Here is a 26,202-nt window from a genome sequence, read left to right as displayed (position 1 = left end):
CGGGGCCTCATCCGGCTGCGGGATCGTCACGCCCGTCCCGGCTCGGTCCTCTCCAGGTCATGCAGCAGCCAGGGCCTGGCAGTAGTCCCACGCGTAGGGCAGGGACTTGTCCCCCCGCATCGTTTTCGGCCGCGTCCCCGTGGCTGATGGGGGACTTCAGCTTCGGTGATGGGAACAAGGGAGAACAGCCCTGATCAGAGCAGGAGGAGAAAGGCAAACACCGAGATGTAAAATGCGACAGAATTTACTTTTTACCAGCTGTAAAAGTTAATGAAGGGCACGGGGAGAGCATGGCTTGTGCTTGGCATGCTGCTGATTCAGACACGAACGGGTTAAAATGAAGCGGGCCAGATGAACAGACCCTATTACTCCACTCATATGTCTTTGTCGCAGATAACAGGAGCTAACGATGTTTAGACAAGCATTAAATAAGAACTACATTGTCTGCCTCTCAAGCAAAACCAGTAGAAACCAGTCTGGAGCCCTGCCAATTCAGTAAAGGTAAAAAGGACACCCCGAGGAAGACGCGGAGCCTTCCTCCAAAAGACCCCACGACCACCAGAGGACAGTGCGCATGTGAAGAGGGTGGAAACTTATGTTAATCGCTGATTTAAATACCCCCCGCTTCTTGTATGCATATGCATGCCTTTTGTAATACATATGTATAACTTTGTGTAATAAATAGCTGCCTGCACTTAGCAAGGGTGTGCAAGACAGGGGGAGTGATCCTCCTTGCCTCCGGCTCGGTATTAAACATACCTGCTTTATAAACCTCCGTGGGTCGTGAAGTTTGTTACCACACGTCAGTGCAATCAAAGTTTTATTGTTTCCCTTACAGCCAGGACTGAACCATTATTGCAAGAGCACCAGAAGCACCTTTAATACTACAGGGCAGTCCCAAAGGCTGCTGCTAGCCTGGCCCTCACAGAAACTTCTATTTGAAGCCTTGTATTTGAGGATGCTTTCCTTTGGCTTAGCTGTTCCACTTGCACATGAGACTCGTAGTGCAGCTTAAAAGCAGCTCTGCTTTCACTAATGATGTGGTAAGGAAACAGCTGCTAGCACACTTCAGTCTTTTTTGGTGACTGTGATAAGCATTGCTGTAGTTGCCACAGCAGTATCTACATAGATTTTTTCAGTCCATTGTTCAACTAGCATCATATAGAGATTGTGCAGCTAAGCATTAAATCTGTTAAAAAGTTCTGCCATTGCTAAGTATACAAACTTTTTTTTTTTTTAAGTAATTTTCTCCCCTCTTAAGTGGTATTCTTTGCTGCCAGGTTTTTTCTTGGGGAAGGCAGTTTGCTCAGTTTGGAGTTGTTTTTTTTCAACAGAATAGTATATATTTCTCACTCTTAGGTGAGATGTCTCACACCACTGTTTAGTTTTTGATCAAGCAAAAGTAGTTTCTGCAAGTAGGTTCCATTGAGAAACTACTAGAAATATAATTGTTCTTGCTTGGCAAGGAGAGCTATACTGCCTTAAAACTCAAATGCACCCCTAGCACACTGTGGATGGTCTCTGGCTCTTCTCGGGTATGACACACACTAACCAGGGGCAACATATCAATGCATAAATCACCTCATACCATTTGAGGTGGAGAAATCTACCTGTTCAGTGGAAAACATTTCCCTTTGAACGGTTCCTGTATGAGCTGGCCACAGCAAAATAATGCTTTGCAAATATAAAGTTTGATGTGTACCTAAGGAATTATGAGTATGATATTATCTTACAAAAAATTACACTTATTCAATGTACACTAATGCATTTTTTCTTAAAAGCATACAGTCATGTGGAAACCATGTTCTAGAAACAAGGGTATAGGGTTCCCATCTGAAGTCCAGTAAGGTCACTTGGAATGTTTTGGCAGTCTCCAATAAGCCCTAACAAGCTCTGCAGACCAGAGAAGCTGCAGAGCAGGCAACAAGAGAGTTTTAGGTGAACTTTCTCATAAACCGGAGTTTTGCATAGGCAATAATAAGGAAGATAACAGTCATGCAGAACAGAGCCACTATGTTTTCCCACATTTCCCAGTTGGTAGGTGCAATTCCTTGGCTGCACAGGTATGCTTCACCAGAACACCTGCAGAAAAACAAGGGGTAGAAGTTGGTATTATTATACAGTGCAAGTCTTCAGGTAGTTACTTTTATTGCTGTTTCACAAAGACTCTGCTACCCTCAGCTCCACAAAACAGGTGACAGAGATAGGATAACTTCATAAACTATCACAAAAAATCTTAAGAAACAAATAGAGATCTCTGGTTCTTGTAATTTTTCAGTAGTATCCTAATTGTTGTTTATACATGCCCAGCAATTTGTAAGTAAACCTCAGAACCATATTAAACTGTGATATGTACAAAAGCATTAGTTTTGTACTAAAAACCCACAGCAGGGGCTTGGGATCCAAAAGCTGTGGAAACGGTACTCTAGCACTGTCCCTGCAATACAGTCCTGGCAAACCTCAGTTTGCCAGCCCTCTAGCATGGACCATGAAATACTTGCACTGCTGCAACTTTAGGTATTGATAGTCAGGAGTATTTCAAATGGGGCCATAGCACTGTGTCATGGCTTAGCAGGTTGGGCAGACCACAAACCTAAGGACAGAATTCCTAAGGGCAGACTTCTTGAGATGCTTTCTGTGGGCTGTGACAGGGGTGACAAGGGCCGGTTTGGAGCCAGGGGGGAGGTGTTGCTGGCAGTGGGGGCAGTTTCCCCCCACAAATATCAAACATTGAACCACCCCTGGAACACACTGAGGCACAGTGATAACCAAAACAAGTAACACCAACCATCACCAAGGCCTCCAAACTCTGGCAAGTCAAATTCACCACAGGAAGGAGCAGAGTCATTTTGTATAGTGAACACATTCATCAAAGAGCCTCCAAACTCCCCAATCAAATTCCCAACTGAACTCATTCCCACAGAAATCACTGTTTTAACAGCATAGCAAAGTAATGACTGGGAGATGGGGCACTACAAAACAATACACATGCATGAGTAAATTCAAAAGGGCAGTATATAACAAGTCTTCCACCCATGCCATTTTGAAATCCATTTTTCTTTTTTCAATTTCCAACTTTCCAGTATTTTCAATTAAAAGAAAAATTTAATTTTGAGCCCCACATAGGGCGTCAATTATTCTGTCACAGCTTAGCAGTTTGGGTGGACCATAAACCTAAGGACAGAATTCCTCTCTATTCCCCAGCCCACAAAGGGAACATAAAAGGGTAATAAAGACCAGAAAGTTTAAGTTGGAAACTGAAAACAATTGGATACAGATTTACTAACATAGGGGAAAGGTATTAACATAAAGGAGAAAATAACAAAGAATACAAATACATATATATATATATATATATATATAATACAACTCATTCTTCCTTCCTTAGTTTCTCCTTTTCAAATGATGACAGACTGGGAATCAGATACCTTGGCTCTTTGCTGTATCTGTAGGGAGGTTAATATTTACTGCTCTGAGGGGCAGGCATGTTTCTGATCACAAGTCTACTGCTTCTCAACAAATTTACAGCTGTCCAGATATTGATAAGTCACCCTGGGTTTGCTTAAGAAAACTGATAAGACAGGGCTAGGCTATGCAAAACAAAATTTAATTTAGGTCATCTGACTGTTTTTATGGGTAAATTTTCATCCCTACTGCACTCCTGGATAATTGTGAAGTTTTATTATATGATTCTAAAATACATTATTTGGGGATGTATTATCGAGAGTGGCCTTTGAGTGGTTATTCTGTGAATAATACAAAACTTTGAAACAGACTTCTATTTAAGCAAACCATCACAATTCAGGCCCAAGAACCACCATGAATTAGATACTTACATTTCCCCTGAAACTTCAGGAGGACAGCTGCCTGCATCTCCCACAGATGCTGTAATATTTGGAGTCTTCTCACCACAGAAGTAGAGCTCTCTAAACTCATTCACTTGAAGAGCCTATGGAAAGAGGCAGACATAAGATTTTTTACAGTTCGAGATTTGGGGTGCTAAAACTGAAACAGCTCAAAGGAACTTTGGTTATTAGAAGGCATGTATAACCATTCTTGGAACTGTATGCTTCTATTCCTTTTTATGTTGAAGCTCTTAATCACTGCCTTTCTGTGAAATAGCTCCAAGTTCTACATGGAGGATGGTTTGGTGTCTGTGTCTTTGGCCTCAAAGTTACATTTCAGTGATTTAGACATGGGTTCCTGGTCATCCCTTTTCATCTGGGTCAATCTACTGACACAGAAAACCACGTGGCTGCCTGCAGACACCCCTGCACCAGCACACTGAAGCAGGTGTTGCAAGGCAAGAGGGAACGGGTTCCCTTGCACTGGCATCCTGGGCTAACTACAGTCTCAGGGGACACTTCCACATTCAGCAACACTGATAAAACGCGTCAGAGCTACCCAAACAGGGGAGGTTTCTCACAGCTCCTCCCTCCCTGATCTTACCTTCCTCTTCAACTACCAGTCACCATTGTCCTGCCCACACCACCCTGCACCAGCTCCAACATTCATTTCAGTCAGTTTAGCTCCAAGGGAGGGAATTATTCCTCCCAAATACACTCAGCCAGGATAAAGACAGGAGTTGCAAGCACAACTCCCACCTGTGGCCGCCTGCTATATCTAGTTCCTGTGTTTCAAGCAGTCACACCCTTAGCTTTCTGGATTCACGGGTCCCTAAAATTCAGAAATGGCAGGGAAACCCCACTGAAGACTGAGACACTCAAGCATTATTATAAGCCCTTTAACTATTTGGACAGTCATTAAACTCAGACTGGCCACTCAAACAGCAGTCCCTGGAGATGCCATACAAAATTTGACTTAAATCAAAAAAATCTAAATCTTAAATCTAAAACACAGGAATTAGTGCCTCACTGCACAGCTCTCTCTGCTGCTGACCAATAACTCTGATTTTGTGGCACAAAGGATTTGTTCAGTCTCTGAGACTTCCACTTCTCAGAGACATTTTGCTTCCTTTTTGTGGTTGGCTGGTTTGTTCTTCTTTTACCATGCTCATGCGAGGAAAGAAACCAAATCTGACTTTTAAAAGAACTTCATTTGTACTCAAAACCTATTCAGCAAGCAGCCATGTGCCTACATTACTCACAGGAGATCAATGGCACTTTCTACTCACAGTGAGGCCATATCTGGGGATGCTGAAGTACTTGAGCCAGTTCAGCCATACCATCACTGAAGGGAGGTTTACTAAGAGGCCTGAAAAGATCTGAAATAGAACAGAAGAGGCTAATGAGTCACAAACTCTGTTCACTGCAAACAGTGGCATTCCTGCACACATGTGGTGTGTAGCTTCTCAGCAGAGGTGCACTGGGATAGATGGACCTACTGGGGTTACATCTCTGCCTACAGGCATGAGGTTCAAACCTTGCAGCACACCCAAGTACTCCAGCTGAACGGCTTTCAAAGAGGCTAGAGAGGTTTTCTACATCCACATGTGAGATTAGAAGTATGGATGCTAACATCTTACCCTGGATGACTGTGTCCTGCAGTAATGTTAGTCAGAGGCTAAAGAAGGATGACAGGGAGATTAGCAAGTAAAATAAAAAAGAAGAAAACTATGGGGCAGCCTTAAGGGCTGTTACTGTTTCAGCTTTCTCCTCTGACCTACATGTTTTCCTTGTGTTCTCGTCTGCCTGGGACACAGTTTCCTTTTTTACTTCTTAGCACAATTGGGCTTTATAGTTAAAGGTGGCTCCTCAGGCTGTGCTTCAACACATGGCGTAACACAACGTACAGCAGCTGCTCTTTGCTGGCCATGCTGACTTCTCACTCACAGCAAATATTTGAAGTGTTATATTATCACTTAGCTTATTGCAAAAGGAGGTTAAGTTTCAAACTGAAGAACAAGGGATGTGCTGGGGGCTTAGACTATGCATGCAGACAGATACCTGGAAACACCTTACAGAGTCAAACTTTTTAATTATTAGCATTCTCTCTTTGAAATAGAAGTCACACCTCTCATCTATACGTAGTCAAAATTCCTTCCTCTCTCACTTGATGTCTTTCTTAGAAGTCCCTGAAGAAAAGTATTGAAGTAATTTCTGGAATCCAAGTGCAATACTGAACTAAAATAAAGACAGGGTATACTCCTGCTAATCCCAATGAGCAACAAAAAATAATGCTATAAATTCAATTGATCTAGAATTTATTTCAAGATATTTTTTTTCCTTTTAAATGATCTAGTTGATCTCTTGGATTTCGAATACTGGAAGTGCAAGTTTTTTTTTAAATCAGTTTTTTTAAGGACAATTGGAAAAAAACCACAGTTCTGGGGGGCACACTGTAAATCACTGGTTGAATGACACCTGCAGAACTGCACCTGGTTTACAAGTTGGCAGAAGTACATCTTCGACTGTAGAGACAGTAAAACCACAGGCATGGGGCTGACCTATTGGACTGTGTACTCTCAGCCTGCTTAGGTCAGGCTCAACCCAGCCCTCCCAGCTTGTCTCAGCTGCTTTCTCACCTCCACCAGAGGAGCAGAGACACCACTAGGTACTTACAAGCATTAGGACAAAACAAATAGTGATGAGCAGATTGGCCACAGCCACCACATCCATGCCAGCACTGATAGCCAGAGACATGGCCGTGGCAGTGTAGGACACCAACACCAGGCTTAGCATGTAGATGAAGAACCGGGCTGCAACAGCTTGGTATCCTGTCAAAAAACAGAAAGGAAAGAGTCCAATAGACATGAATCCCAGAGAGGTACTCCTAGACAAGTCAGGAAAAGTGGGAAGAAAGACTAAATCCGGAGCTGGCAGGAACTATGCTGCTCCAAAGACCCAAAGAGCATTCCCAAAAGATGTGGTCAAGTAGGTCATGTCTTAGATTGCTGGTGTCTTGCCCCAGAGTCCTCCAGTGTTATGGTGCCAAGCACTTAAATCTGTTGAAAATTCAACTGGTTTCATTTTATAGAGATAGGAATTAAACTCTTGCTCAATCAGAAATCAAATGTGTTGGAAGATGACAGGTTCAAGCAAAGCACCAATTCTTTACCAATCATCCAGTAACTGATGCATGAGAATATGATGGCTGGAGCAGTTCTCATTGGCAAGAGGTCTCCTATCATCAAGGCCAGGAAGTATGCAGACACCCGGTAATATCCACTGGTGTACTGATGGCTGCAAGGACAGGAAGGAAGGGAGTTTAGTTACAGGTTTAGAGTTTATCTGGGAAGCAGGCTCAGTATGCATCTCTGGTTTATCCTGCTTTGATTTCTGTTCATTCTACAACTGACTCCTCTATACACATGTTGCTTATGTTATCTATGTTATCACTTCCAACTCTGTAAAGTTAGGGTTGCACAGGGCCTGCAGTCACACTGGGATAAGCATCCTGGAAAAAGGCTCCTAATCCTCTTTTCAGAGATCTTTTCACATCCTTAACACAAGAGCATAGGACAGTATTAGACTGTTATTAACTGGAGGAAAATTTCATCCAGAGATAACTCATAGAACTGCATCCAGGGGACAAAGAATGGTACTCAACAGTGGGAAAACACCTTTAGGATATCAACTCACCTCCAGTTCACAGGGCAACTAAATGTCATAATAATTGTTTTGCTGTTTAATGAAGCTCATGAAAAGGTGCTTAAATTGGTGAGCTGCAAAAATCCCCTTTGACACAGCTGGTAAACCAAAGTGGTAAATGTAGCAGGCTGGCAAGAAATGTCAGTGTGGAAGAGATTCACTCCTAAGCAGCTGTTAGGGGCAATCTCAAATTTCTTCTTTACTGCATAGTATCTGTCCTTACCCTTTCATCTCATGAGCTGAAAGCTATTCCAAACTACATTTTCAACATATGTACTTGTGTGTATATAATATATACACACATTTACATACATATACACATATACAAGCACATATACATATATAGAGAGAAAATGAGATGCACTTGATTACTAGGGAGTTCTTGTAAGCCAGCCAGCAGCCCTGTTCACTTGAGCATCCCTTGCAAAGCTTTTCCAAGGACTCTCCCTTCATCTCTGCAGTCTTATTACTTCAGCACCATTGCAAGACAGTGTTTCAGCCCTGTCAGCAAGAGGACAGGCAGGGTTCACAATCTGCAGGATTCACATGCAGATTTCAAAACCAGCTGTTACTGAAAGTGGGTAAGAAAATCACTTCTCAATAAACTGTGACACAGCAAGCAAGTAAAAGCATTTTACTTCTCCCCTTCCTCCCTCACACCTCCTAGCATTTCAGCTCTACAGACCAATTTAGCACAACTCTTGCAATCTAATGTTGCAAAGAAGCAAGCAAGTCTTTGGTTTAGCTTGGAACATGGTTTCCCTGAGTCACTGCAGGGTAAGAGACAGTCTAAGTGCATCACTACTTACACAAATAGTTTCTTGTCTCTAATAAAAAGTTCAATTGCAGAGACACTGGAGAAACACTGGTTTGTGGTGACAAAAAACAAGGATCCAACCCTAGAAGGCAAAACAGAGCCAAAAGTGAGGAAAAAAAGTGAGAAAACAGCACGGATCAACACAAGCAGCCACTGACACCATTATAACATCAAGTCAGTGCTTTTTTCTCTAGGTACAGAATGGATATATATAATTGTGCTACTGTAGATGTTAACTGTAAAATCAGGTTTATTCCTTTGTCCTCCCTTTCACATCTCCTTTGTACATATGTGCAAGTCTGACAGAACTGCTGTTCTCTTTTGGACCTCCAGCAATACCATGCTGCAGTGCATTGAGGCTTGTGAACCCAACCTTCCTCTGTGCTCCAAGTGGATCCCAAAGCCCTCCCTGTGGCTGAAACATGTCTGCTACAGATGGAAAAATGAGCAGAGCCATGGCTTTCCAACTTACCTATTCTGAATGCCACTTTGATCAGATTTTACACCGAAAAAGATAGCACCCACAACCAAGGCTAGAATTACGGTCACTGCAATCTAAAAGTGGAAAGAAGAAAGGGAAAATGGATTCTTTTAGATGACCAGAACAAATTTATCATTATTAAGGCATATGCAGGGTTTAACACTCACATCCTTCTAAAATTTTGCTGTTGTGAGTCAATGTCAACCTATGACATGCACAGTTAAAAGCCTTACGGTGTATTTTCTGAGTTTATCCTCTTCACTTGCATATTTTTGGCTGGGAAAGGTTAGTAGAAGCACACTCAAAGAATAACCCAGCTTAAAATTCCCAGTGGGGCACAAAGTTTATGTCACTCTAGAAACTCCCCATGAGGCATAGAATGGGCTATTTCACACCACTCCACACTCCTTGTTGCTTAACTAAAATGGGGATTTTTTTCAAAGGCAACAAAGCTGTGCATCTTGCTCCACTTAAGAGGCAGTGGCACATGACTTTCCTGTTTCCCTAGATGCCTTTGAAATCAAAAGTCTGCCCTACAAACTCCAGACTGCAGGACTGAGAAGAGATATAACCTGAGACTTTGAGCAGTAGTTACTTGTGCAATGGAGGCCTGTGGGTTCCCGATGAGGTTTTTCAAGGAACGCTTGGAGAGCCAGTACAGCTGGGTGAAGAATCCATTTGCATAGGTAATCTCATGCCCCTGCTTGGATGCTCTCTGTCTGCTTCCCTGTCCAAGCTCCACTTTTGCCAGTGCTTCCTTTGTGCTCTGATACAGGCTGGAGTTGAGGTATTTCTGGTGCAGCACATCTACCACACTGCTGTCCGTGTTATCTTCTGACACTCCGTTTTCACTGCTCACTTCTAAGTAAGAAAGACAAGATAAGGCTTCAAATTCCCCTCTTCTGATGTGCCTTATCAACATGCTTGATCACTTTAGAGGCTTAATTTAAAAAGATGCAGAAATGCCCAGAGAGTTTGAATTGTTCAAGCCTTATCTCTGAGCTCAGGAGGCTAGATTAAGTAAAAGGGTTTTCCTACAGTTTTAGTTGAATCTAACCAAGCTGTCCTTTGTGGCAGAGAAGTGGCCACATTCTCATAATGAGGCACCAGAAAACCCTTGTTTCACTGAATTTTTGGGAACTCAATGTCTACTCATACATTTGCCCATCCCCAAAAAGCACCATTACAAAAACTGCTCCCTTATAATCTTTCAGACGTGGATATGATGCAGCGTCCCCCACCAAATATGTTCCTCAACATTTAACTCACTATATTGCTACTGAGTTTTCTCTCTAATCTAGTTCCAGTCTTTCTCACTGCTCTGTAAATCCATTCCTCTTTAGCCTATCTACCCTGACTTCTCTGCAGCAGCCACTTGTGTGACTGAAAACTTCTGATTTCTGTCAGCTGCCTCTTGAGACTAAGCAGTTCCAATTGTTCAGTCTTTCCCACATAAATTCTGCAAATTACTGGTATTTATCCCTGCTGTCCTTTATTTACTTTTAAAAGTTTTCAGAACTCTTTAAAGAAGCCCAGAGCAAAGTGTACCTATTAGTAGGGGGGAAAAAAAAATAATAAACTGCCCTTAGACTGGAAGAAACCCAGAGAATAAAAGCTTGCCATCAACATGTACAGCTTTCCTCCTACACTAAAAAAGACTGGATTTCTCCTTCACGATTTACCCTTTCCTGTGTTAATAGGTCTGTGATCTTCTTTGCTTGCTGCCACAGCAGTTGAATCACCATTTATGACATCAAGGAAAAAGTCAGCTGGATTGTTGAAGGGTTCACATTCATATCCTTTAGGAAAAAAACAAAAAACAAGCCACACATGAAACATATCTGTATTGCCCAGAGCACAGCTTGGAAGGTCAGGTCTAATACTGTATCCCTCTTCCATAACTCTGTTACAAAGTGACTTCATTGTTTTCCATGAGCATTAGTTTACATCAGTAGAATGAACAGGATTTTGGAGATGCTGAATCTGAAGTATTTAATACAGAGCTTTAAAGTTGCTTATTCTCCACTGACTTCAGGTAAAATCTGTCACTTGCTTCTACACAGTTCAGCATGCATCATTCTTGCCTCCTTCTCAGTGCTGCTCAACCACATTCCACTCTGAAACACATACATTCCTCAGTAGAGGTTGCTGGATGTTTGCTCTACAGCCTCAGATGCTTGGTCTGTAAACTCTATTCTTGTTTGTGTTTCTTTGGTCACAAGGAAGAAGAAAGGCTGTCTAAGAGAAGCTGCTTATAATGTGGTTCTAGCTATAAGATGAGGGGTAACGAAAAACAAAGAGCAAGGATGCTTATTCTACAGCATTCCTGTGAGAAAGGAAGTAAGGTGAGGTACTAAGAGGAGTAGAAGCAGTAAGATTGGTTAAAGCATCTCCCTTAAATCCAGGGAAAACTTGTAATCCAATGTGTCCATGGCTGCCCCAAGATTAGACAGGAATTTCACTCCACATTCTCTGTCCATTAGAGTCAGAAACTCTCACCCTGCTTACATGGAAAGGGGGCAGCCACCCCACAGTGCAATTATTAATGTGCACGTTACCCACCCCATAGTGTAATTATTATTAATCCAATGCTTAATCACCCCATGATTTTGTCTTCTTAGTTGCCCACCTTCATTCAGACCAGAGCAGATGCTTGGATTACTCCCTTCAGATTGCTGCCAATCTGCAGTCTCTGGTTCAAAACCCACCCAGATCTGCTGTCTAGGCCTGGCAGAACATCATCTTTTCTGTTGTGCATCATGCTTCTAAATATCCAAGTGATACTGAGCTTTTGTCCTGATGCAAGGCAAAAAAAAGGCAGAAGAGAGCCATTCTCTGTGTTGCCTGAGAAATTTGGGGTTTATAATTTTGGGGTTTTTTTACTGCTTCAGCACAATACTGATCAGACTGTATTGGTACAGCCTCTAGTATTCTAATGATAAAATAGCACAGGACTGTTACCCAGTGCTAGGGAAGAATCTACTCACAGATTAAACTTGTTAGCCAGTTGCCTTTACTCTTGGTACAGAAAACTTACCAATGGAACTAAAGTACTCCAGGGCCTGCTTCGCAGGACCATGGTACAGCACTTTTCCCAAAGCTAGCAATGTCAGACTGTCAAACAGCTTGAATATGGAATAGCGAGGCTGATGGATAGAAAATACGATGGTTCGCCCTCTTCTGGAGAGCCTGAAACAGAACCGAAACATCTCTCAAATACACCACACTGGATTTCAGAAAGGTCACGTTAACCCAAGCAAAAAATAAGCATCCAAATCAAAGACAAATACTTGTCAACTTCTCAAGGTCTCAGTCCAGAAAAGCTGTAGTTCTGCCTTCTCTGTCAGTATGCTAGATGCTGTCTGCAAGATCTTCAAGACAGTACTCACCATAACAAGAGACCATAGTTGCAGTCTAGGCAGACAAGGCATGGTGTTTGTATCTAGCAAAAGTTGAGGCCACAGCTGTGTAGAAACCCTTCCTACATTTCTTTACCAGGTTTCAACTTGACTGGAACAGTCCTACTAGAATACCAGGCTTTACATTGCAGACTGTGGATGTCTGTCCAAGTGAGATTTCTCTTTGCTTTTCTGCTAAGGATTTACTCTCTATCAAAGTCAAAACTAGTTTCCCTTCATGTTTGTCAGGTGCTCATTCAAGTGCTTTAACAATGCAGCCCAAGAGGTATTTCTGACAAGACCTCTGTTGACAAACAGCAGAGCAAAACATTCCCCCGGGCAAAACTAAATATGTTACAAACCCAGGAAGCAGGTTAGGAACCTGTTCACATTAAAGAAGCCTTTTTTGGTTCTCTTTTTACCATAAAGACTGTTCGTCTCCAAAACACAGGAGATAAAGATAAGCACTGAAGGAAAATCTGAAGGTGAAGTCTGATGTGAGTTCCAGGCTATTGCCAGAGTGGAGGAAGAGCCTTTCTAATGGACACAGATGGAAGACCAAGAAATTATGATTACAAGGCCTGATCTACCTGCCCACCCCTCTCTGTGGCAAAGTGAAGCCATCCAAGCTACATATACTTTTTTGGCTCAAACAAATCATTTAGTACCACTCTGACTCTTTTTACTTTTTTTTTTTTTTTTTTTTTTTTTTTTTTTTTTTTTTTTTACCTTTTTTTTTTAAAAAAGCACTGCAGCTACTCAGGCATAACAGCATTCCTGTTTTTTTTTTTTACTAATGACCTGACAAAAAAAACTGCAGCAGAGCTCTAAAGAACTGACTCTTACTTCTTTAAGAGGATGAGGACTGCATTGGCTGTGCTGGCATCAAGGCCAGTTGTTGGCTCATCCAGGAAAAGGACTGGTGGCTCTGTGATGAGCTCCATCCCAATGTTGGTTCTCTTCCGTTCCCCTCCAGACACTCCCCGGATCAATTCGGTTCCTACCTACAAGCAGAAGAAATCAGGTATTTGCAACAAGACCCAGTCAGTGCATGGTCTGGAGCTCAGGACCACAGCATTCCACATCCAGCAGCTCTTATCATTTTCAGATTCCCATTAGTGAGCTCCAGAACCAGCAGTAGATGATGGCTCTGACTCCATGTGAGGGCCTGTGTAGCAGTAAGTAGAGACTGATTTTCATAGGTACCAGGCACCTTATGACTTCAGGGGACAAGGATGACACTGACAAGAAAGATCCAGAATGATGCCATAGCAGTCAGAGGTGGCATTGGTGTTCAGGGGTGCCTTTTGTTGGTACCTCTCCTGCTGCTCAAGTAAGAGTGGAACAAGTAAAATAAAAGCAAAAATGCTGCTGGGAGGAACGAGCTCTGCACAAAACTTTTCCATCATAGTCAGCTTTCCATCCTTCACCGCTTTCACCACTGTAAAAACAATTTTCCTGTCTTGTCAGGACAGGAAGTGACTGATCACCTTTCCAAGGTGCAACAAGTAGGTGACTTTTTCACCCGTGAACTTATACAACATGCTGAGCATGGTCCAAAATCTTTCCATTTCCATAAATACTTACACTCCTACCCAAGCTACCTTATGAGCTGAAGAATTGATTCTTGCATGCAGTATAGTTTAGTCAGATTCCTGCTTCTTAATGTAGCTGTATTATGTATGCCATACTGCCCGGAGTCCAGTAGTTCAGTTTCCAGGGGTAATATGATTCCTGATAAAGCTATTCTCACTGCTCACCTTAGCATCAGCCACTTTGCTTAATCCCAGCTCACTGATTATCTGGGTGACTCTTTCTTCCTTCTCTTCAGCACTGATGGAGCTGGGCAGTCGCAGGGCAGCAGAGAAATGCAGGTTCTCCCTCACCGTCATTGTCCCCATGACAACATCATCCTGAAAGCAGTACAAATGGAAAATTGGAAAGGCTCCTTCTCTGCTACCTAACCAGAGTTCCTGTAGTGGCAATTGCTGTTGAAGCTGTTATAGACAGTGGAAACTGGACTAAGGGACAATCCCTTACATGACACGGTATTCAAGGTCACTCAGTAGCAGTCAAGGAGTGAGTAGAGCTCTGTAGGCTCCCATCTTACCCCGAGCACCACCTCAGACTACCTTCAAGCTGAGGAGTCCTGGTGCAGTCAGTACCATTTTGTACTGCACGTGCATTTTTCTTACCAGGCAAAGCAGGTAGCTGATTTTGTAAAGTTAACATTCTGCCAGTCCAGCTGAAGCCAATGGCCATTGCTTATGCTCAGCATTCAGGGAAAAGACACTCAGGGAGTCACTCAAGTCAGCTCTGCTCCCTGTTACAAGCCATATCTTGTCGTGGCCCAGAGCATCTGCTGAGTTCAGCTGCCAGAAAGGAGCTCCCAAAGTCTCCTTGCTGGCAGCAGCTCCTCAGAATAACAGAACTGTTTCTCCAAGATGATCCTGATTTTTCTCATATCTCAACTTTCTATAACCTCTGGACATAAGACCTTATTCTAAGGGCTTTCCCTTTAGAAAACTTCATCATTCATGTGCATTTTGAGTAAGAACCAAATTTATCTAGATTAGAGAAAGATCTGGGCAGCCTACACCAAGCTGTAAAAACCATGAGCTAAACAAAATTGACATCAGGTCCATCCAGACTCCATCCATGCCTCTCCATCACCAGTGTTTTGATATTCAAGCCAATTCTGTATCTCACCATATGATGGGAGAGGGGTTGCAACATTGTGCAGCTGCTGAGAAACATGCCTGTTAATCAGACACCTTTCAAATCCAGTGCCTTTTTGGAAGGTACAGCTCCTGTGCAGATTCCTGCCTGCTTTGGGACTCCTTCCACATAAGATGCAGTTGATGGCCAACACAAAGGGGGTGCCAGTCAACAATGTTTGGCATTGGAGTTAACAGAGCAAGACTGAACATGTTGCTGTGCTAGAAGTTTGTGATAGATTACTCAGGGTGTAGTGCTAAGATAAACTGGCTTTGCTGCCAGAGGTGGTTTAGGGAATTTCTTACCATCACCTCCCTCCCCACACACCCTCAGCCTCTCACCCAAGCTTCCCATTTCCCACCCCCCAGATCCACCAATACAACTGTTGGATCACCACCCTGGAAGCTAAACAGTGAATTTAAGCTACCTTAATACCAAACATAAAAAACTGCAGCATGACCCCCTCACTTGCAAGGCATAAGTGGAGAGACCAGCAGCAGTTCTATAGGGATAACACATGACAGAGGTCTGTGTGTTCATCTGCACAGAACACACCCTACATGTGTATATGTATGTATGTATTTGTGTACATTTAGGCTTTAAGTGTTGTTTGTAGTCTCTGGGACATCTTTATTGATCTAGGAGGTACTGCACAGCTGTGGGAGACCATTTAATGCCTCACATTTTAAGGTTAAGTTTGGTTGCCTTGGACATTTGAGAGACAGATGTCTCAAACTGGGATGATTTGTAAGAAATTTCTTATCTGTTCATGAAACACTGAGGATTTGGGGATCTCTGACCTGCAGGATGAAGACTCAGCATCAGTCTTGTGACATCCATCCTCCCTGCAGTGTTCAGAAAAGCTGCCGATTCCAAACCTGCCTGCAGTCAGAAGCCTGGATGATTTCCAGATTTGGCTGCTCAATATGTCTGCCAAGAATACCCTTCTCAGCCACCCCAGGGCTTTGAGGGTCTATTATTGGTCTAAGCCTCCACCCATTTCCACAGATTCAGACAGTTTTTCCTGTCTCCAAGTGAAACGAAACTCTGCCTCAGCCAGCCAGAATCAAAGGAAGAACACCAGAGATCTATTTACTTCCTAGAATTGTCTGAGAGCTCTAAAGTATTTAAAGCTAAAACTGCTTCGTAGTTTTGTAGCAAGAGATTTTGGGTGTTGTGGGGTATTTTTTCCTCACTTTTTATGTTTTTTAAACCCTTGTTGGAACTTCAGCACCAAGCCCAAAGGAGAAGCCACAGTAGCCCAGTGTCTCAAGCATCCATATGGCTTTAGGAAGACAAACACCTGCTTGACTTGATTGAAAATAAGTTAGATCCTCTGACTTCCATACCCCAGAAAAATACAAACTACAAACTACTACTGTAACATCTAAGTAATCAAGTTAGACTCTGTAGGAATCATGTAGGACTCTGTAGGAACTGCTAATGTAGCAGTTGGTGCTCTGCTCATCTTACCATGCTATTCCCTTATGAGTGCTCCCAAGCCTCCCCTGAAGGCATTTACTCACCTGTACAACATATCCTGAGATGCACTTGAAATTTGGAGGCTGTGGGATGCCGTCGATCAACACTTCTCCAGACAGTCCTGCTGGGTCCTTTCTGGCAGCCAGGACATCTAAGAGACTTCAGGAAAACACCAGGGGTTAGGTTTTGGAAAAACAGCTGCTTTTGCCTTCAGCTGGATAAGAACTACCAGTCAGGACTGCAGTTATAGCCTGCTGATGGCATGCTGCAAACCAAAGGACACAGAAAGGGACTTCCTCTACTTGGAGGACTTCAGCTCTCTGTACAGAAAGCTTGGTCTAGATACAGGCTTTTCCAGTGCAAGGTGTGCCACAGCAGTATTATAGCTTACAGACTCTCACAATTACAGCAATCAATCCCCTATAGACATTAATTCAGTCTCCATATTAACAGCTAACCTGAAAAATACACAGACAAAAACTCCTGCTCTCCAGCAAGGGGACCAAAGAAGTAAATGCTTTGACCTCAAATAGGTATAAACAAGACTGGAGTTGAGCTTAATTCTATAAAGTGATTTTATCATAACACTGGATTCTCCTCAGTGCCAATGCAGAGGCCAGCCTGTCTGCTAGCTAAGTAAACACTGTTCTGAAGAAGAGCTGTGCTTAAAAACATCCTGATTAGTCAGAAGTCTCCTTAGAGAGGAAGATCAAGGGTCACCACAAAGATCCACCTGTGTGAACCCTGGTCGTATTTTCTGGTCTCTGCCATTCTCAAAGGTAGAGTGGCAAAGAACTCTCTTACTATGGTTACATAAAAGAGAAAACAGCAGCAGCATGGACTGGAGATAGCCTACATAGTATTTCTCTCTGCTTTCATTCAAGGAACTCAAGCACACCCCCACCACAAGGTCACAGCCAAATGGGAGTGAGGATCCAGAGCACCCTAGAGATCAACATTACACCATATTCCCATCAGTTGTAAGAGAGGGATTTGTCCTAGCATCTTAAAGGAAGTCTTGCTGCAGTGACTTCACTGGGGACAACATCTCTCTCACCCTCAAAGAGGCTTGTCCCGCCTCATGACAGGTCTAGGACAGAGCCTACACCTGGGCTCCAGTTACCATTCATCCTGGTATCTGAACTCAGGCCACCCACTAAAGGTGTCTGTAGTAATGTGGGCAATCATTTGGAGCAGGTGAGGCCACTGCAGGCCAAGAGCTCTGATATCATGGGATTTCTCACAAGCATAAAAAGATCTGAGCTTGCAGATCCCTTACATGTTCCCCAGCCCCCAGAATACCAAATCTTCTTTGCATGGTTGACTGTCTAGGTGAAGGAGCAGAAGAAAGTACTCACGAAGACTTCCCACTTCCCGTTGGCCCCAGGATAGCATTCAAGCCTGGCTTCATAATGCCACTGGAAGAAGAAAAGAGTTATTTCCAAATGAAGCTCATAGTAGAGATATGGTTTGAACAAAATGCCATAGAAATGAAAACTTAGAGATAAATAAAGACTTCTTATATATGAAATCAATAAGCATTTTTCCCTGCTTGTCCCAGATTGCAAGTCAGAACAGAACCAGGGCTGGACATGTAAAAAAAGCAGTCTACAAAAGACAGAAATCAAGTATCTACCCTGCTGAGCTGAGCCTCGAAAAGAAGAAACAATTGCTCTTTGCTGCTCATTTCCTCCCATTGCAGCCTGATCTACTGCTAAGGGAATCCTCAGATCTTCTGGCAGAAGAGTTCACACAAGTTTGGTCCCAATGTGCTCAGATCAGTAACTGAAACTGCACCAGCTATGTCCCAGCTAGTTTGCCTAAAAGCAAATTATACAGTGCTCACACTGAACTTCAGACTGGCAGGAGGGCACTCATCCTTACCAGCTCAGCTGCATTTGGAACATGACTGAGGTCTCCGATTCACAGCAGCAGATAATTCCTACCAGTATTTACTTAAGCAAGAACTTACTAAACATTATGAAGGATCTTCTTTTCCACAATTTTCTTTTTACATAGGAATCCACTGGACTGCTTAATGGAGTACTGGATGTTATGGAAACTCACAACAGAGCCCCGAGGTGATCGGAGGGACTCTTGAGTTGGAAGAGAACGTTGGAAATTGCCTGGTCCTTCCTCTTCTCCAACAGAAATAATGCTGTGATCAAATGTGCCTGCCATCATGTCCTTGTTACATAAATCAAGCTCCACTGCATGGAGGTTTTTGATGTCACTGTTTGGAGACGTTCCCATCTGTTGAGACAATATAAAAACATGCAGGAAAGGAGATGTGAGAAAAAAATTCTGCAGAAAGTGTCTTGGAAAATAAAGGTCACAAACACCACACCAATCCTTACATGGGCCAAGTTTCCAAAAGGATGGACATCCTCACTCCCAGACATCCAGTAGTCCCCAAAGGAATGGAAACCCACAGATTTACAACAATACATATAGCCTTTAAGAATGAAATGCATGTTCTTGAAGTGATGTTGGCTCATAGAACATTTAATGAAGTATAAACCAAGCCCATCTGTGATGGTCACCATCTCACTCAACACAGTGGGGATTAAAAATGCAAGCTGCTATCACTTAAGATAAAGACACTCCTCCTTCAGCTCTAACAGTCCTGCCTCCCCCCACACCTCCACCAAACCATCAGATGAACTTATATGAAGAACCACAGGAAAAAAAAATGGTTGTGCTGATCAAAATTGAAAGCCAGTCACTTGTGCACTTTGTTTGCTGGTACGTTTTTTTCAGAGATAACACTGTGATTAAAATAGCAATTCCATGTGTTGCTGGTCATGTTTCAGACTCGCCAGTATGAAGATATTTGACAGCTACAAGGAAGAAGAGAAATTTGTATTTGTCTGCAGGCAACATTTATTCTGAAGACCAGTCAGAGTTCTCTCTCACACATAGAGAGATCTGGGACATCCCACAGCATGGAAAAACATGGTACAAACTGATACATTAGGGAAAATTAAATATGGTTTCTAATTTTAATTGTGGGCAAGGTTATAAAGCATTCTGGTTCAAGCAGATAAGCTGCTTCTGTAACTCAGGATGAGAGCACCTGAAAGAGAGGACATATAAACTACAAAGAGAAGGAACTGTTCTCCCTGTCCAAGTGACAGAGCCTACATACTAAGAAATATGTCAATGTGGGTATCACCATTAATGTTGATTCATTTACTACTCACAGCAGCAGAGCTCTTTTGGCACAGGGCTGCTTCCCTTTCTGTTGCTGTAGCTACAAGACACCAATTTTAGATCCCTTCACTCGTTAAAAAAAAGAAATGTTTAAAGTTCTTGCTGTGATATCACATGTGAAGAACTTGGAAACCCTGCAGTCCCCAAGTTCTGCAGCCTGTGCAAGCTCTGTGTATAACTTGTACTCTGCCTTTTAGCCATGTTCACCCCAAAACTGTAAACCTTCCTGTTCCCTTTTCATGAACTACAGTAATGAAGACATTACTACATGCCCCTTCCAGAAATCAAACACCACAAGTTAGACTAACACAAGTTAGTCTAATCATTTACTTCCCTTCTAGCTGCTGGCAGCAATGTTGGAAAGCTAAAAATTTGCTGTGATGTTGCAGAAAGCCAAGGCAGCCAGCAGGCTAACTAACAGAGAAAGGCGAGAGAACTGTTCACTGACATCCACTGCTGGTTCCTTAAGCTTTGTGGGAAGGTGGATGTATCCCACCACTCATCCTTTTCCCACCATCTGTACTTCTTTCCTCCCAGGACTGGGAGTGATAACCAGTAGGACAAATAACACCCACCACTGCAGAAGTAGTAAAGTTCTCAGGGAAAGGGTCAGTCACACTTTTAAGAAGCTGGAACTACAAGAACCAAACTTAAACAAACAGGAATTGCCCTTTCCTGTCTGCCTCTTCCTATCACTTAAAGCTCAAGAAGTTGTAGAAGTTTTTCCCTGTATAAATAAAATAAAATTGATGGGGAGAAGGAAGGGTTGTTCCCCCTGTACTTTAAGGCTGATCACCTCTTGGAAAGCCTCACTTAAGGGAAACATGAAAGAATATGCTGGTTACATCAGCAAGAGAAGGCTTATAGCGCTTGAAAGGTTGCACAACAGATCAGAAGATAAAAAAAAAAAAAAATAATCAGGATGCCAGTGACACCAGAGGCAAAAACCTGGTTAGACCTCTGAACGCTTTACTGTCTTGTAAATCCCACAGCATCTCTCAATAGGTTCTACAGTTTATTACACCACTAATCCTTTTATACGGGTTTTTGCAAAGTTATTCATTAGCACTGTCAAGCTGAACCGCTGCTGTGTCTGCAAAGATGGCAGGGGGATGAGAAAAGCTTAGCAGAGGTTACCAGGCTACAGCTTAGCTGCAGCACCTCACAAGCAACTCAACTCCCCCCGACTCCACCCTCGCCCCACGGGACGGTTCCGCTACTGAGCCGGAGCCGCTCCCCCTCCCTGGCTTTGCTCCCCAAACCGGCAGCCCCGGGCCCGGGCTGAGCCGGGCTGGGCTGGGCTGGCTGCGGGGAGCTCGGCTCCGCTCGGCTCGGCTCGGACACTCCGTGGTTTGCCTTGGCCCAGCCCAGCCCAGCCCGCGCCATTTACCTCCCGGTGCCGCGGCGCTGCTGGCGGTGAATCTGTGGCTCCGGCGCTGCCCGGCGGTGTCTGTGAGGGGCTGAGAGCTGCCGGTTACATAAAGCAGAGGCGGGAAGCGCCCGGAGCTCTCACGCGCATCCCGCTGGGATGCGGGCGAAGGCAGCGGCGGTGTCGATGGAGTCCTCCCTCGGGCAGCGAGGCACGGACCGGCCTGGACCGCGAAACCCCCTGGGGAGGTGACCCCCGGGACACCCTCAAGTGCGCGGGCCGCGCTGGGGCAGCCGCTTTCCCCCATTCCGAGGCGTGGGGTGGCGGCGTGGTGGCACCCCGCATGGTGGAACCCCGGTGCAAGGGCTGCCCCGCACTGTTACCCGTCCTGCTGGGGCAAGGAGAGGAGGAGTAGGGGGCAATCCCCTTGGAAACCACGGAACGGGGAACAGGCGTAGGACACGATGCTCAGTAAGTTGACGGCAGCCTCTGACCATCCCTGGCACAGTAGGGTACAGCTGGAGGATGAGAGGCAGCACCCAATCTGTCTCTCTTCCACCTTCTGGAAAAGCCATCACACAGAGGAGATGGTTCCAGTCTAGCTGAGTCAACTGGGAGCAGAGGCAGTGCACTTCTTCAGCTGTTTCCCTCCTGGGTTTAAGGGGTCATGGCAGCCCACTGGGGTTACCTATTTTCCATTAGGCTGCCTCTGCATTTCCATGAGATGCAGCTAGGAGAATGTCTGAAAGCAAGATGAGATTTCCTTCACTTTATTGTCAAGGTTTCTCCTCAGTGTCTCAAGCACTATTGTCTTTATAAATAACCTTGCTCTGCCCAGAGTCCTTGTTGCTGTGAATGCTGGAAAGGCCAGCTTATAGCTATGATTTATGAACATGTTTATAAATATGAATTATGTAAGTGCAGTCAAGTCACCACATCAATTGTCTTCGCTTTGACTACCATCTGCAGTTCTGTTCAGCATTGCTATTTTTTAGCAACACCTCTTGATAGATCTGAAGCTGAACCATACCTTTAGCTACCCAATCAACAGCAGTAATGACCCATCAAAAGGTTCAGATGTCTCCTTTCTGGCACCTGCCTCCCTCCAGGCATGCTGATGCACTCAATGCCATTGACAGAAGACAATCATCTCATGCAGCTGCATTGCTCTACAGGGCTGAGAAGAATCCAGAGCAGGTGGCATTATGAGAGAGCCTTAGAGATCTGTCAGAAGAGCAAGTTTTGCCATAGCTAATACCCAAGGATCAGGCTTGCTGAATAAAAATGTGACCTTCAGTCACTCTCTGGGTCAAAAGTGGACTCGAGTTCATGCTTCATTTGTGACTGAACTTCCTTTTTTGAGGAAAATCTGCCTACATTGAAGACTTTTGCCCTAGTGTTTCCACAAATACACACAACTCTCTGTCTCCAAGTATATTTCTAACCTGGATGCTCACTACCCCTCAATGTGCTGCAGTGACAGCCCTCTCATCATGTGCCTGGGACTGTGAGAAAACAAAGTCTCTGTGCTTTTCTGAGTCATGAACTTGCTTGCACAGTGCTGCAGGAGAAGCACTGACAGGAGCAGAGGTAAAGGTTCAGTTTACTCTTGTAAACTCCACAGAGGTTATGGATGCCTTCATGTCAGTGATTTCGGGAAACAGCACTGCTACTTCCATAGTTCATGAAATGAAAAACCACTTCTCTGCCCCCCGTGCCCAAACACATCCCTATAGCACAGAAAGAGACAGACACGAGACATGAGAAACCACATCTGCCAAATACAACATATAGCTGGAGGCTATGGCTTTCAGCAGTCTCCTGGGCTCCTTCAAGGTCCTTTTGACACTCAGCCTGTTGTATACCCTGCCCAGATTGGAGTATTTTTCAATTCCATCATTTTACTAATCAAGCAGATCTAGCTCATAGTGTTTCTGAAGTAGATTTCTGCCAGTATGGGGGCCAGGTGTGTGGCTTTTTAAAGACAGATACCAATAGGAAGCCTGAAGAGAGACTCATGCTAGGCATGGTGTTTTTTCTCTCACTGCACTGGTCAGTAGGAGCCAGCACTGCTTTCTGCTCCAGCTCCACAGAGCAGCACCTGCCTTATAAACCGTCAGTCTCTGCTTCTGATTAAAGGATGTGGTCTTTACAGAAAGACAAGAGCATTAGCTCAGCATAAAGCCTCAGCAAGCACCAAAGTACAAAGCCCTATTGCTTTTCCCAAGTGACATTAAACAAATAATGCTATAGGCCTTGCCTTGGTAGACTGGGGTAGTGAGGCAAGAGCAACCTGGATCACTTTTCAGATACCATGCAAATTTTAGCACAGGTTTGGGATCTTTACTCTTGCTCCTGAGCCCTACTGCCTTGAGCCTCTGATCTGTCACTACAGTGTCACTGAGCAGGAGAGATCAGGATATTGTCCTAGGCATGAAGGAAAGGACCTAGCAGAAAGTCAGGCTTTGGGGAATCCTGACAAAAAGCATCATTCTCATTTGCAGCTGATTTTAATATTGCTTCTTTCCTACAGGTTCTGGTCACATTTAGACATGTTCTGCATGTGCCTCAGCACAGAGTGGATAAGAATTTAATGAGAATTATGAGTCACAATCTCTGATGGAGGTTTCTTCTTCCCATCTTCCTGCATCCTGAGCCACAACATCACAAAAACATCTGTTTCAAGGGGATGCTGAGGGTTCCCCCTAGTCTATCTTTCCACATGGGCCAACACTTGCCACCACTTGATCAAGTCAGACATGGCTTCGTCTAGCAGAACCAAAATTTTCAGATCTGTTTCTCCACTGCTTCCTTTAAGGTGCTGTTTTCATTGCCCTGAGGATCCTGGTTGTTTTAAAATCATGCCTAATGTTGAATTTCATAAAGCTCATAACACATATCAAGGAATTGAGCCAGAAACAGAGTGCATGAGAAGTATGTGCAAGAGGAACTGCATGCTATTGGGCACTATTGCCTTATCTACTGAGTACAGCAAGAAGCAGATCACAATGCTCTCTGAACAAAAGCAGCTGTGAGTTCAATGCAGCAAACAGTAGTATCAGACATGGTGCATGAGAGAGATTACCTGGCTCTTCTTTTCCAAAAGAGCTAGTAAACCATTCTAAAAGGCACAGTTGTGTACACATGTGCTGAATCTGCTGCATCTACAAATTCACCACCCTAAGCATAAAAAAACATCTTATCTTCCCTTTTCCATTCAAAATGCTCATCACATCAAAGTTAGTGCTGACTGGCCTCACTTACTTGGTTAAAGTGCTGCTTGCCTTGGGGAAATATACTTTTGCAAGACTTGCAGTTAAGTAGAAGAGGTCTGATTTTGTCAAATTTTGTTAATCATTTATCTGAATTCATAGTAGCACTAAATCCTTAATTTATTAAAGATAAGAAAGGATTTGATAAAATTTAAGAGTAAAGGAAATAAATATTTAACTAGTGTGCTACACTGAGACATTGTGGTCTTGACTATGAACTACAACAACAGGTACAACAAATTACACACAGGTGCTATCTGGGTAAAGCAAGTAATCAGACAAGGGCATATCTGTACTCTAAAGTACCTCACACCTGTAAACTACCATTGCAGTTTTTCAGTAGTTAAAAATCTAACACCGTAAATATGCTTAGGTGTTTACAGCTCCAATGTGCTGTTTGTAGTGTTGCAGAGAGCCTAGAGCAGGACTACCATAGGATGTACAGCAAAAATACAGAGAGACACTTCTTTCCCTCACAGTCTGGATAGGTGAAGAGAGGGAGATAACACAGGTGGAGGGAACAGAAACAGTGAGGTCTGATGAGAAAGCTAGGATAGAGAGCTAGAGCAGGGATACACCTTAGACACACCATATAGCAGCTACTAGGGATGGAAGCTTTGAGAGCCTGCTGAAAGGAAAGGAACCCCTCATGTCCTGTCTAACAAAGCAGATCTGGAAAAACACCAGTCATGACTGCCCTATGTTCTTACACCTTTAGGAAAAGCTTGGGACTTCAGACTAGAAAGCACCACCAAGCTAAGATGGGCAGCAACACAAGTTACCCAGTGCAAGATTCTCCCACACTCAGTCCAAGGTCCTGGGACAGGACTCCCTCATGTACAGTTTGTATTTCTATTTTCAAGTCAGGAATGGGAATTCCATCCTTCTGCTCCCTCTTCAGGGCCTGAGTGCCCACAGGATGGTAACAAGATTAAAGTGTGTTTTATCTGTCCCAACTCAGCTGCCTCCCTAAACACGAATGTTGACATATCCAATGTCATGTAGACATTTTACCTCCTTCTGCAGGAGCAAAGTCCAGGCTGCCTCACCAGCCATTCTACAAACTGTTTAACTTTTTCCACTTCAAAGGCTTGAGCTGCTGCCATTAGTATTTTCCCTGAACAGATTCAGACTATTTCTGCAGGAGGTGCTGTACACCCTGTCGCAGATTGTTCTTCTCCAAGAGGACACTGCACAACATCAGACAGCAATGACAGTAAATAGTTTGTATTCTGAAGGAGAGGTGGGAAAGTAGTTCCATCTCACCTGTAACTTCCTCCTCCCTTCCTCCCTAGGTTCCTAACAAGTACTGTGTGTGGTTGACAGAGAGCCCCCATGCCATGTCCTTCCAACACAGGGCAGAGCATCACATTAGGTGGAAGAAAAAGACAAGGTGCAAAGGTTCAGAAATCTCAGCTGTCCCCTACTTTGATGTAGATTGTGGGAAAATCACATTCACCAATAGGGAAACTGAGGCAGAAAGACAGGGAATCATGAGGTAGAGAGTGTTATTAAAAAGAACACAGAGCAGTAGGCCAGACTAGATGTTTGACTTAAAGATGAAGGCAGTAACATAGATGAAGGGAAGAACAGAAAGAAGGAAGCACTTAGTTGCATAGCTCACCCAGTAACTCCACAGGAAAAAGCTTCACACTCCTTAGACACTTATGCCAGAGGTTTTTCTACTCACCTTCCAGCTTGCCCAGCTGGTTGTGCTTCACAGGTCCCAGATGCCTGTCAATACTTAGCTATTCCTTTCTGTAGAGCCTCTGCTTGGTGTTTGTCTTGCCCAAAGAGTCTCAATTTTTTTAACAGTGCTGCTCTCCTCCTCTCCAGACCTATTTGTTCTGTCCTCATTCAGAAACTGCTGTGTAATCAGAGATGATTGGTGTATGCAAAAGG

General features: G+C 43.7%; 1 protein-coding gene across 2 annotated transcripts; it reads right to left on the bottom strand.

The window, feature by feature from the left end:
* Positions 1–687: 687 nt before the first annotated feature.
* Positions 688–26,156, bottom strand: LOC103535934 (ATP-binding cassette sub-family G member 2-like). Of its 2 annotated transcripts, none has more exons than XM_030453643.1 (16): positions 25,991–26,156; positions 18,419–18,699; positions 17,805–17,864; positions 16,491–16,605; positions 14,007–14,159; positions 13,093–13,250; positions 11,886–12,037; positions 10,531–10,647; positions 9,444–9,709; positions 8,840–8,922; positions 8,360–8,449; positions 7,018–7,142; positions 6,522–6,676; positions 5,135–5,224; positions 3,837–3,949; positions 688–2,082 (listed from the first exon to the last, which is right to left on the bottom strand). In XM_030453643.1, exons 2-16 carry the CDS (start codon positions 18,697–18,699, stop codon positions 1,935–1,937), a joined length of 2,106 nt encoding a protein of 701 aa, XP_030309503.1. In that variant the 5' UTR covers positions 25,991–26,156; the 3' UTR covers positions 688–1,934. The 2 variants fall into 2 exon arrangements, with proteins under 2 accessions (XP_030309503.1, XP_030309504.1); XM_030453644.1 differs by lacking the exon at positions 25,991–26,156 and adding an exon at positions 21,050–21,279 and having other exon boundaries at positions 1,935–2,082.
* Positions 26,157–26,202: the final 46 nt, after the last annotated feature.

Source organism: Calypte anna, chromosome 6, assembly GCF_003957555.1.
Source record: "Calypte anna isolate BGI_N300 chromosome 6, bCalAnn1_v1.p, whole genome shotgun sequence".
Lineage (NCBI taxonomy): Eukaryota > Metazoa > Chordata > Aves > Apodiformes > Trochilidae > Calypte > Calypte anna.
The sequence above is the reverse complement of the archived record's forward strand: the minus strand, read 5'-3'. Positions and strand labels throughout refer to the sequence as shown.